Source organism: Brachyhypopomus gauderio, chromosome 4 (genome assembly GCF_052324685.1).
Source record: "Brachyhypopomus gauderio isolate BG-103 chromosome 4, BGAUD_0.2, whole genome shotgun sequence".
Lineage (NCBI taxonomy): Eukaryota > Metazoa > Chordata > Actinopteri > Gymnotiformes > Hypopomidae > Brachyhypopomus > Brachyhypopomus gauderio.
Genome location: NC_135214.1, coordinates 32,618,566 through 32,632,130, shown reverse-complemented (window position 1 = coordinate 32,632,130; position 13,565 = coordinate 32,618,566). Strand labels below are relative to the sequence as shown.

Genomic DNA, 13,565 nt, shown 5'->3' with positions numbered 1-13,565 from the left:
ATAAAATAAAATAAATCAAAGACACAAAAACACACACTATAAAACAGAAATAAAATACAGTGTACAAGGTCAACGGCTGCAACCTCCACCACTAACTAAATGCCTGCGTAAAAAGGAAAGTCTTTAGCTGTTTTTTAAAAGTATCTACAGTGTCAGCTGATCTTAAATGTGGAGAAAGTGTGTTCCACAGTTTTGGAGCAACCACCTTAAATGCTCGGTCTCCACGAGTCTTTAGACATGAGCGTGGCACAGACAGTAAACTCAGGTTGTTTGACCTGAGTAATCGTGATGAAGTTAAGTTAAGCTGGGGTTAAGCTGGGGTTAGCTAGCTGTTAGCTAGCGGTTAGCCAGCGGTTAGCCTGGCATTCTGGTGCCTCACGTGTTCTGTCTTTTGATGGAGAAGGAGTAACGTTCTCCAGCCACGTCCTTTAGAGAGAGCTGCATAAGGTTGTTCCCTTGGTCCTCTCACCACGTGGTGTTCACAGAGCAGTCTCTGTGAGGTCTCTCTAATGTTTGTTTTCTAATCCATACTCCACTACTAACGGAAATTTCATGACGAACGTCCATGCACTACAGGTGTGCTCCGTTGTACAATTGACAGGCTTAGGCAGACATTGGCGAGAGTGCTAATGATCTTGTAGAGTTCTGTTAAGATGGAAAGTAATTTAACACCAGAGATTTTAGTGTTTATTGTGAAATTGTTTTGCAACCAAGCATGTTTTGCTACAGTGTCCATGCATGCAGACAATCATAAAAAAACTTATAACATGCAAGTCATGCACGACTTTGAATTACATTGTTTAGTCTGATTTTCTTTAAGTCATCCACATATAGACATAACTTATAACATTCACATATAAACGCATTTTATAACTTATAAATGACAAAAATGCTATACCAACCATTATATTATTCTGTTTTGAAACAACTCCAAAAACAGGGATTTTCCTCTGTTTGAGTTCACCCATGAAGCTGATGTTTTGAGTAGGTTGATTAGACATATAATGAATCCACATATTCAGGTGTCATGTAAGCACGTTAGAGTGGGCTGTTGTTAAACTCTGAGTCTGCATTACCTTGGTTTGTACTGGACTACACTCTTACAGCATTATGTTCTTATAATATCTGAAATGGCATACTTATAGCACAAAGGAATATTAACAAAACTATTGCAAATACATGTTTTTGAGGAAATATAATCCCCTGATACAGCTGTTCAACATATTAAACTTAAAACACATAGACCAGGAGATTTGGAGACTAGTAAGGAGAGATGTATTGTAACCAGTAAAGAGAGAGATGTAGGGTAACCAGTAGAGAGAGAGATGTAGGGTAACCAGTAGAGAGATGTAGTGTAACCAGTAAAGACAGATGTAGTGTAACCAGTAGAGAGAGATGTAGGGTAACCAGTAGAGAGAGATGTAGTGTAACCAGTAGAGAGATATGTAGTGTAACCAGTAAAGAGAGAGATGTAGGGTAACCAGTAGAGAGAGAGATGTAGGGTAACCAGTAGAGAGATGTAGTGTAACCAGTAAAGACAGATGTACCAGTAGAGAGAGAGATGTAGGGTAACCAGTAGAGAGATGTAGTGTAACCAGTAAAGAGAGAGATGTAGTGTAACCAGTAAAGACATATGTAGTGTAACCAGTAGAGAGAGATGTAGTGTAACCAGTAGAGAGATTTAGTGTAACCAGTAAAGAGAGAGATGTAGTGTAACCAGTAAAGACATATGTAGTGTAACCAGTAGAGAGAGATGTAGTGTAACCAGTAGAGAGGGATGTAGTGTAACCAGTAAAGACATATGTAGTGTAACCAGTAGAGAGAGATGTAGTGTAACCAGTAGAGAGAAATGTAGTGTAACCAGTAGAGAGAGAGATGTAGGGTAACCAGTAAAGACAGATGTAGTGTAACCAGTAAAGACAGATGTAGTGTAACCAGTAGAGAGAGATGTAGTGTAACCAATAGAGAGAGATGTAGTGTAACCAGTACCAGTAAAGACAGATGTAGTGTAACCAGTAAAGACAGATGTAGTGTAACCAGTAGAGAGAGATGTAGTGTAACCAATAGAGAGAGATGTAGTGTAACCAGTAGAGATGTAGTGTAACCAGTAAAGACAGATATAGTGTAACCAGTAGAGAGAGATGTAGTGTAACCAGTAGAGAGAGATGTAGTGTAACCAGTAGAGAGAGAGATGTAGGGTAACCAGTAAAGACAGATGTAGTGTAACCAGTAAAGACAGATGTAGTGTAACCAGTAGAGAGAGATGTAGTGTAACCAATAGAGAGAGATGTAGTGTAACCAGTAGAGATGTAGTGTAACCAGTAAAGACAGATGTAGTGTAACCAGTAAAGACAGATGTAGTGTAACCAGTAGAGAGAGATGTAGTGTAACCAATAGAGAGAGATGTAGTGTAACCAGTAGAGATGTAGTGTAACCAGTAAAGACAGATATAGTGTAACCAGTAGAGAGAGATGTAGTGTAACCAGTAGAGAGAGATGTAGTGTAACCAGTAAAGACAGATGTAATGTAACCAGTAAAGAGAGAAATGTAGTGTGACCAGTAAAGAGAGAGATGTAGTGTGACCAGTAGAGAGAAATGTAGTGTAAGCAATTGAACCGTTACCCACCCACACAACTGTATGCAAATGTCTCCTAGTTAGACCTTTATCATCAATCCTATGATTTAATTGGATGCCATGGGTCTAATTCTACTGAAAGTAAACTCACATTGTAACTAATATTTTATGTACAAATTTAGATTTGCTTGATTTTGAAGTAAAGTACACAAAGGGTGTTAATAGGGATAAAATAAACCATAGATCAGAATGTTTCAGTTAGCAATATGAGTTTAGGATGTAAAGAACTGCAGTACTCAGGGGTGAAGAGATCCATTGATGTGGGAAAGGTGAATGTCCCAGCATACCTTGCTCCTGGCGAGGACTGGACACCCATTTTGGGACGCGGTGAGCCCATCCTCCCAGCATGCAACACTAACTTTCTAGGACATCGTTTACCTTGCAGTGGAGGACCAGTTCACCAGTGAACTTGTGTCTGGGAAAAGGACAGCATGTTCTTTGTGGAAAGAGAGAGAGAGAGAGAGAGAGATGCTGAGAGAGAGACTGAGAGGGAGGGAGAGAAAAATGCAGAGAGAGGGAGGCGCAGAGAGAGAGATGCAGAGTCAGAGAGAGAGGAAGAGATGCGGAAGAGAGAAAGGCTGTATCTCTTCATAAATCAGTCATGCTGCTGAGCCCATAATGCCACCTTCATTCTAATATTCTAACATTGCTGCCACTGCATTGGACTCTGGCTTCAGTGTGCAGCTGCAGTTTGCTCATATATGAATTTTAATATAATTTTTTAAAATATAATTTTATATAATTATATAATTTTTCATATAATAAAGTTTTTAGAATAGTACTGTATTTATTTATGGGTGTGTGTGTGTGTGTGTGTGTGTGCATGTGTGTGTGGTTGTAGGTATATTTATTAGTATGAGAGAGTGATACAAAGAGAATTGTGTGTGTGTGTGTGTGTGTGTGTGTGTGTGTGTGTGTGTGTGTGTGTGAATATGAGCCCTTGTCTGTCCTTGTGGTGTGACTGTGAGTCCCACATGTATGTTCTGTGCTGTGTGTGTCCTCCAGGGAGGGGAATCTCACGTTTGCTCACGTGTCGTTATGTGTGCGTTATGTAGAGGCGTGAACTACAGGGGCGTTTTTATTTCCCTTCTCATCCAGAATCCATTCAGAACTTAGTTGGCGGACAACCAGATTTTCCCATCATGCCTTTGATGATTTTACTAGTGATCCTTGAATGTCTTCAGTCCCGTTCTATTTCTTGTGATTCATATCTATTCATTTATATCTCTATATTATCTATATTTTGGCTTTAAGTATTAATTTAAGGATTATTTAACCAGGAACTTTGCCTCTTGAGATGTGCACATCTCGTTTTCAAGAGGGGTCCTGGAGCTGACTGCCAAAGCAGGTAACCTTCTGATATCTAATGTCAGCATTTACACCTCTTAATCTAGCCCAGCCCGAGAGTTTACGCCTAGCTGTGGGACACACCTCAGCTTAGCCCAGACACCCGACACTCGTATCTTGCGATAGAGTTAGCGTAGAGTCAGCCTAGCCTAGTGTAGCTAATCATCAGCCCCAGAGCTGTCTGACCCAGAAACAGGGCCCAGCATGGTGAAAACTCAAATCTATAGTATTTTTCCATTGACCTGTTAGAATCCTACTAAATCCAAATAATATTAATAATTATAATAATATTAATAATAATGCTAAAAATGAAAATATCAACAACAAAACACTTTAACAATGTCTAGCACTAACCCGTGAGATTGGTTGTCATTCTATGTTCAGTTCTCTATTGAATAATGGGAGGTCATTGTTATTTAGTCCTATTCATCTTGATTTTTCCAGCCCAGCTCTCTGAATCCATGATTCGGTTCCGCGCTCTTGCTCTAACCCACCCTCCAATACAGTCAGGCCATCAAGAACTTTAAACACCTGGTACAGACCTACTGGAAGCTGTGCTAGAGTCAGAACGTGGATTCCGTCTTGTGTGCTCAGAGGTCTGCAATGGGAAACGTGACTTGGGCTATGTTTTTGTGATAATATGTATCTGGTTTTATTTGAGTCAGTAATGACTGCTGCAGCACAGCTCTCTCTCTACCAGCTGTCAGTTATTAGGTGAAGAAATCAGATATTTCCATCAGATTATTTGAATATTAAATTTAACCGAATCTTCAGGGAAACATGAGCATTTATGCCCCATGGCTCTGTATTTCTGTACTCTGAAAGCTGCGGCCTTCTGTAGCGCACTGCAGTGGAAAGCAAGCATTCTCAAGACAAGTTTTAGAATTATATCAAGCAGTGATTAAATGGTAAACCCACTGGTGATGTACAAATTCAAGTTACACAAAAATCATATAAATTTGTCATTTTTCCCTAATCTAAAGCAAATACCTTTTGACCCGTGTGTTGTGTTAATCAGTGGTAACTAACTATTATAGTCTTTGATTGGCTGCTCCGAATTTAACCCAACAAATTGTGCTAAACGAATCTTGTTTGATAATCATATCCCTGCTCAGAAGCATGGCAGTGCTCAACATCAGCTATAATCTAACGCCCGTAATCATCATGTCCCAGTGAAAGACATCACAGAGTGTCATATGACTAACCTGCCTGACTGTAAAAGCAAAAACAGAGGAAAATCCCAAACAAAAAAAAAAAAAACAAAATTCAGACGAGAAAAATCCCTCTTTTCTTCCAAAACAAAAAATCTTTCATTTGGTTGCATATCATCTAGGTGCTCCTTCCTCTCTCTTTTCCCCTCATCTTCTCCTCCTTCTTCTTCCTCTCTCTCTCTCTCTCTCTCTCTCTCTCTCTCTCTCTCTCTCTCTCTCTCTCCCTCCCTCTCCTCCTCCCCCACTCCCCCTCTCTGTCTATGTGCAGTCGGTGCTCTGTGTGTGTATGTGTGTGGTGAGTGGCGGGCACATCCCTGGCCCGTGTCCCTGAGCCATTCTAACACTGCTGCTCTGCCCACAGGGCCCGGCCTGGCGTTTATAGCGTACCCCAAAGCCGTGTCGCTGATGCCGGTGGCACCAGTCTGGGCTGCTCTCTTCTTCTTCATGCTGCTATTGCTGGGCCTGGACAGTCAGGTGAGTGTCCCCCGAGTCTCATTCTCACTGGACAGTTAGATCAGTGTCCCCCGAGTCTCATTCTCACTGGACAGTTAGATCAGTGTCCCCCGAGTCTGATTCTGACTGGACAGTCAGGGCAGTGTCCCTAGAGTCTGATTCTCACTGAACAGTCAGGTCACTGTCCACTGAGTCTGATTCTCACTGGACAACCAGGTCAGTGTCGTGGGACAGGAAGGGCAGCACGTGAGCCAGTACCAGCTCACAGAGTCTGATCACAGATCTGAAGGCTACTAGATCTGGGGCGGGTGTTTAGTTCTCAGCTCACAGAGTCTGATCACAGATCTGAAGGCTACTAGATCTGGGGCGGGTGTTTAGTTCTCAGCTCACAGAGTCTGATCACAGATCTGAAGGCTACTAGATCTGGGGCGGGTGTTTAGTTCTCAGCTCACAGAGTCTGATCACAGATCTGAAGGCTACTAGATCTGGGGCGGGTGTTTAGTTCTCAGCTCACAGAGTCTGATCACAGATCTGAAGGCTACTAGATCTGGGGCGGGTGTTTAGTTCTCAGCTCACAGAGTCTGATCACAGATCTGAAGGCTACTAGATCTGGGGCGGGTGTTTAGTTCTCAGCTCAAGCAGAGTGTGGTGAGTCATAGTGATTTGACTAACGGAGCTAAGGTCAGACGAAACAAAAAGAAATAAAAAAAAGAAGAAATAAAAAACAGTTTCCGACGCCAGCTCAGAAACACCCCAAGGGCTAGCGCTGACGACCTCTTTCACTCTGGGTGGAGGGTTTTCATGGAACTGGAATTTTGTATGTTTTTCTTGCTCATTTAAAACAACTGTATTTATGGCTTTGTGCTTTTAAATTCACTTCAGTTATACCATGAGACAGAAGCCAAGACACAACACTTGTTCTGACCAGTGGGCAAGAGAGACTGGCCCACTCAGTCTCTGAGTTCATGCTGTTTAAAATGTTGCTCCTCTCTTTTGCAGTTTGTTGGCGTGGAGGGTTTTGTAACTGGCATTCTTGACCTTTTCCCTGGAAAGTATTACATGGGCTACCGTCGAGAAATCGCCGTGGCGATCTGTTGCTTACTGTGCTTCATTATAGATCTCTCCATGGTTACACAGGTAAACGACCACTGTACAGTATTTATTAACGTAACTAGGCTGTTTGGTGGGATAGCTGTCCCAGATAACAGAGACTGTGAGATACGAGCAGAGATGATCTTAACACAACTCTGGTCAGGTGACTCACGTATGCAGCTTTACCTTCATGGTCAGCTTAACTGAGGGTGTGACATGAGTCACTGTGAAACATTAGTACATTTGTACTTATGAGAACTGAACATGTTGAGGCTGATCTATGATTTGGATGGGCTTGACCTTTTGTTTTGTGTGTGCGTGTGTATGTGCATGTGTGTGTGTGTATGTGTGTATGTGTGTTTACAGGGAGGGATGTATGTCTTCCAGCTGTTTGACTATTATTCAGCCAGCGGTATGACCCTATTGTGGCAGGCATTCTGGGAATGCGTGGTTGTCGCCTGGGTTTATGGTAAGACTCACAGCCCTCACGTCACCCGAGCAAACTCTCCTCTGCTGACGTTTCTCCTCACGGCCCCACGATGCATTGCGTCACGAGCCGAACATTCCGCCCCGTTCCAGCTGAGAGCATGTGCACTCATGCACACGCTTATCCTGTGTCCACAGGTGCTGACAGGTTCATGGATGACATCGCTCGCATGATTGGTTACCGGCCTTTCCCTTGGATGAAGTGGTGCTGGTCCTTCATTACTCCATGTGTTTGCATGGTGAGGGTCACCTGACCGCCTCCGTGTCTGGGCCAGCCAATCAGCTGCTTCCCTGCTCTAATACTAATGTGCATCAAACTGGATACTCATAGGACACTTGATGTTTATGCCCAGTTTATGAAAAGAAGTCATGTTGTTCAGCTGCTGTTGTTAGACAATCAGTAACTCACAAACGGTGTTAAATACAGTGGGAGGTCCATATGCTTAGTCATCAAATTAACCCCTATTTACACGGATGTGTGCCTCTCTCTCTTTCCTTTCTTTTAGGGTATATTTCTGTTTCATCTGCTGAACTACAAGCCTCTTACCTACAACAATGTGTACGTGTACCCCTGGTGGGGGGAGGTGATTGGCTGGTGCATGGCTCTCTCCTCCATGCTCTGTATTCCTGTTAGTCTGCTCTACAAGCTCTCTGGGGCCAAGGGAACCTTCCGAGAGGTGGGTCTGCGCCCACACACACACACACACACACACACACACACCTACACGGGGGGTGGTCGTTGAACCATTCTCACAATCAGTCATTTGGTGCTGCAGTAAAGGTAGAAAGGAGCAGTACTTACATACTACACATATTACATTTATAAATATTACTTCTTTTTTTTTACCGTGAAGGATTCGGTCAGATGTCTGTGGGGTCGTTTCTTAGCCGACAGCCCTAATCCTAGCTTAGTCAGATTCTTTTTTGCTGTGATAAATTTAACTCTGGATAAATTTACTTTGTTCTGCACAAATTGAATTGGACTTACGCTGACGTTACATTGAGACTGTGCACACGATTCCCTGCAAATTCACATATTTTTCGTGTTTTACAAATGCCAATGCATACAAGTTCTCTAAAGACAACAGTGTAACTGAGCCATTTGGTTAAATAATGTATTTGGGTTGGCAGTTTCACAGAGGCAGTTTCATATGAAAAGCAGTGTATTTAACTGTGGTAAGTGGGCTAATGGCTTTCTATTGATTTCCTCTAAAAATAGAACCCAATGCTTCTCTGAAATGGTGTTCAGCCTCAGACACAGACTGACTGACAGCTACATAGAGATGTGCAAAGTCCTTAGAGGAAGGAATGTATGGAAAATACTCATTTTGGAAAACTCCTACAACATACTTCATGGATAAAATAAAAGTCCCAGGAGACATTGAAAAAGAGAGGTGGAGTTTTCTAGCCAGGAGCGTCCGCTCCCCCTCGTTTGGGGCATAGGGAGGACAGGCTCGCGTTCCATTCAGAACAGACTCGTTTTGCATTCCATGAACGCCGAGCAGACGTCTACCGATAAAGCGCAGATAGAGCAGCGAGTAAAGCCTTGCGTAGGTGGTGAAGTAGTTCCCAGTAGGTGCAGAGGGCCGGGGGTTTCAGACAGGGGCAGCAGGAGCGGATCAGAAAAGTACCGTCGCATTTTCAGAAAAGTGACGTGAATAGCTGTAGATCATTGTGTTCTGAACGGTGGGTGCAGTTAAGCTCGTATCACAAATACACCATCTGGCATCCCAGGGGCTTTCCTGCAGCCCACACCTTTATGTTTACACAGGACTGCAGGGGGATAAAAAAAACCTTGTGTGGTAAAGAGAGGGTTGGGCTAACTGGCGTGTTTCTTCTCCTCATTCCTCCACAGCGTTGGGAACATCTGACCAAACCTGTATGGGGTGCACATCACCTGGAGTACATGGCACCTGACACGGACATCAAAAGCCTTTCCTCCTTGTCTCCAGGGATGGAGGAGAACAAAGTGATCATCTTTGAGAGCGTCATGTAGGACGGATGTGGGACACACACACACACACACACACACACACACACACACACACACACACACACACACACACACACACACACACCTGTCCTCCCAAGGCAAGCTGCTCATAGTCACTGCCTGAATTTCATTGCACCTCCACCGATTTTGAACTATTCGAAAGTCTCATTAGTGCAAAGAGTTCACATGAAGGCTAATCCAGTCTTCTCCACATACCTGCCAGCATTGCTGTGATTCTCACTGATAGTCTTTCTCTTACTAATATGAGTCCATACAACATGCACTACACTACACAAGCTGTCAGCTTGTCATTGGTCAGGGGGTGTTGGGAGAGAAGGCGTGTCATCCAGCAGGTGATGACTTGGCAGTCTAAATGACATGGCAGTCTAAATGTACCTTATTCACCTCACCTCCTCACCTCCTCACCCCCTCACCTCCTCACCCCCTCACCCCTCACCCCCTCACCCCTCCTCAGGGCAGAATTCCCACAGTCACCTCACAGTCTGCCAACGTCTCCTTTCCACTGACACTTCATAGAGAGTTTGTAGGAGATTACAAAGAAAAGCCGGTTGCCAGTCCAGCTCAGTTTAAAGATTATTTAATGACTAACAAAACATATACATATTTGGGTTCACTGCATTTAAAAGGGCAAACATTCATTATCTATGGAATCATCCTCTGGAGAATCATCCTTACATATGCAGTATTATAGAATACAAATGTGTTCAAGTTTATGAGAACAAGATTTTGGTTAGCTATTAAAATAGTTTTACTGTTCCTCTCTCCCCATTTTTAGTTTACTGTGCAGCTTACAGCTGTCCATGTTTAGTGCTGTAGATGTTACGTTTCAAGCCTGCAAGCAAGACGTAAGACATTAGCACTGTGTACCAAACACTTTTTTCAGTTTAACCTGTGTGCCAAATAGCGCTCTCTGTGTTGGTCAGAGAGTGCATTTGGTGCCATGAACAATCTGGGTTTTGTCTGGCTTGTTAACTAGAGCATACTGTAGCTGTGACTTGTGTTTGGTCAGTAGTAACATTCAAAACAGTTTAGTCTCAGTAGATGTGTGAGGATACAGCTCTGCGTTGGGGAACTGAAGACAGGTGCATGCAAACCTAAATCATCGGTGCTTTTTGTTTTCATTTAATATTGGATGTTTTAAATATACAGTTTGAGCTTAGACTTCAAAGTCAGCTCAAAGATGCAATGGTTATCATGTAAAATGCATTTACATTCTTGCATTATTCTGAATAGGATCTTTATATTATACTCAAAGATAAGTGAACATTGTGGAGCATTTTAAACCTAGCTAGACATTGCAGAAAGAGTCCGAGCTTCATATTAGGTAAAAGCAGCCCCGATATTTCAGTCACCATCATGAAGAATCACAATTCCCTTGCTGTAGAGAGCACTCAAACATTTAGTGGAATCTTTGCCATAACAACAGAGTGGAGGCCCTGTTTGTGAGTATCAGGGGAGAGAAAAGACTGAGTCAATCACTGGTGAGTCTGCAGTAATCCTCTACAGTGGAGGCCAAGCAGACGTGCTTGGTTGCCAAATCTTTGTGTTTTATTGTTTGTCTTAACCTGAGAGCCCGTCACTGAGGATGAATAGCCAAGTGTATCGCAGGCCTCCCAGAGAGCTGACCACGTCAAGGCTGTGGGGATTCTACCCTTTCCCCTCACTGCAGAGAACACGATAAGCCATTTCACCATAGAAATGATTAAAATGTAAAGTTAGACTAAATAATAATCAGACTTCAAATTACATTTGCACATTGTTGTAAAATAATCTTGCTAGCACTTTTTGATCGTGTTAGAGTAAGATATTTTTTTTTTGTGTTTTTTAATTTTTTATTTTACATATTGTGAATGAAATCAGAGATTTATTTTGTGAAGGCATTTATTTTGCTGACCTACACCACACTCAAACACACACACACACACACACACACACACACACACACACACACACACACAAAATGGTCAAAAGTATGTGCACACCCAGTCATCACACCTCTATGAGTTTTTAGGGTATCCTAATACCACAGGCAACACCCTCTCCTAATAAAAGCCCTCACTCTTTTGGAGAGGCTTTCTACAAGATATTGGAGTGCGTTTGAGGGAAATTGTACCCATTAAGGCAGAAGCATTTGTAAGGTCAGGCACTGGTGAAGTCCTGGCTTGTAATGGTTTAATTAATCCAAAATCTGTTCAGTTAAGGTCAGAGCAGTCTGAGGTCAGTCTGGGCGGTTCGCCCAACATCTTCATGTCTTCATGGACTTCTCAGAGTGCCCATACTTTTGGCCACACTGTATGTGCATGTGTGCATATAAATGGTATGTATGTATTAAATATTTTGCGTGGTATATTTTAAAGGTTTGTGGCAGTATGAAGTTTTGATAATGATGAACTATGGAAAGGGAGTTGTGTGGTGGAAGTGTTCCACTGCTGTTGCAGAGAGGAATTTAACAGAACACTTTTGATTGACTTTATTATTAAGAGCTTGTGTGTATGTTGTGTTTGTTAAAACTCCAGTATTTGCAACCGATAACCCAGGGACCAGATCAGGACATGTCATTTTAATTTTACTTACCATTCTGTACAAATTCTGGAATTTCATTCATCCATAAAATATATTCAGTTAGATTTTTTAAATGGATCTTTATGAAGAAACTTTGATTAGATCTGGAGTTCTGCTTTGTATGATAAACAGGTTGCTTTATTATTTCTGCCTTCATTTTCACCCTAAACTGCTCACCAAGTCAACAAACCCCACAATGGACTAACATGCATCTTCTGATAGCTTAGGTTATAGACCAAAACCAATAGAAATAGCCATGACGATCACAGGTGTATTATGACATTGACACTGGCTTGTTTAAAGACACACCACCCCCTTTCAGTTAGTACAATCATTCTCATCTAAATAGGGACCTGGGTTGATCAGTTGACTCAAATGTTATGTAGTTATTGTATGTAGAAAACAAAAACTAAATGTACAGAACCAAAAAGGGGAAAAAAAGTTCATTTCTTGTGCTCTGCCAAATTGTTCTTGACAGTATCTGTAGGGTGTTGGTAGTCTAGTTGTGTAAGCATTTTAACAAAAAGATGGAAAGATTTTTCTGATCAACAAAGCTCTCGACATTTTGCTTAGTATTCTTATAAAATATTTTAAATAAAACTATAGAGGCAGCTCAAACTTTAAAATGTATGATAAATCATGCTGATTAAAAGTATAATTGGTATGTTTTAAGAGCTGAAGTGCTATTAATTAATCAGTATTAGCATACCCTACGTTTAAAAAAAAAATAGATCTACTACCATGAACTAACCAAAGACAGAACCTAACAATCTTTTCAAAAATTTGTGCTGAAATCAGAACGTTATCTAAGAGTGTGTTATCTGCAACAAACATCGTCAGATTTTAACATGCTGTGTCTACAGCCTAAAATGGATTATTTTTTCTTCAAATGTACTAATATCTCACTATGTTAATGTAATGCGTTTAACTGCGATAGGATAGAATAACAGGGTCATCTGTTTTAGTGTTGTTATATCAAACAGATGTATCCAAGTCACACAATCTGAAAGGGGGAATAGCCTGCTAAATAAACTATATCATACAGCTCGGTTCATAATGGAAGGAACATAGGTTAATATGGATAATAAATGATCATACAGCTAGGTTAACAGTGGATAGGTCATAGGTATTGGACATCTAATTAGTAGTAGACTAAATTCTATTTAGTAGTAGACTACAAAATGCTTTGGGTTAGGATACTGTCTGGAAGGTTCTCACAAACCATGTTGACTTTGTGAATAACCCATTGAACATTTCCATTGTTGTGCTCTGTGACACACTATGAGATGTAACCATGGTCTTCCATTTGTAACCTTAAGTAGTAATAATAGAAGTTAAAAAATGTGTACAGTAAGTGTTAATTAGCACACTGGAGTTGATCACTGATCTTATCCCTCATGATGTACAAAGGGCTTCATGCTTTTTATCACTGTGATTGTGCTAAAGATCCTCTCACTCATATCAGCGCAACAAATGGCAATAAATCTAACTCCATGGAAACAGTTTGTGTGTGTGTGATTGTGTTTTCTCTTGACTAAACTAGTGATGGCAATAAAAGTCTTAGAATTCTGCTCTAGCGATTCTGAGCTGACTGTTAATGTCTGTAGCTCATCCACGACACTGAAACAATCCTGATCATAAAATTAAATGCAATTTAATGGATTCTAGGTACCAAGTTCACACACTGAAAATCCTCTTTTCAAACATGTTTGTCATGTGATGTACAGTTTCCCCTCAATTCCACCTGACGAGTAGCATGATACAC

At 41.5% G+C, this 13,565-nt stretch overlaps 1 protein-coding gene across 2 annotated transcripts in view; it reads left to right on the top strand.

The window, feature by feature from the left end:
- Positions 1–13,305, top strand: part of slc6a8 (solute carrier family 6 member 8) — a 30,274-nt gene extending 16,969 nt beyond the window's left edge. For both annotated transcript variants that reach the window (XM_077004068.1, XM_077004069.1), the window contains exons 8-13: positions 5,555–5,667; positions 6,646–6,783; positions 7,105–7,207; positions 7,363–7,463; positions 7,731–7,901; positions 9,080–13,305. In XM_077004068.1, coding sequence (XP_076860183.1) covers positions 5,555–5,667; positions 6,646–6,783; positions 7,105–7,207; positions 7,363–7,463; positions 7,731–7,901; positions 9,080–9,220 — 767 coding nt within the window. In that variant the 3' untranslated portion in view covers positions 9,221–13,305. The remainder of the gene's footprint in view (positions 1–5,554; positions 5,668–6,645; positions 6,784–7,104; positions 7,208–7,362; positions 7,464–7,730; positions 7,902–9,079) is intronic.
- The last annotated feature ends 260 nt before the right edge of the window (positions 13,306–13,565 follow it).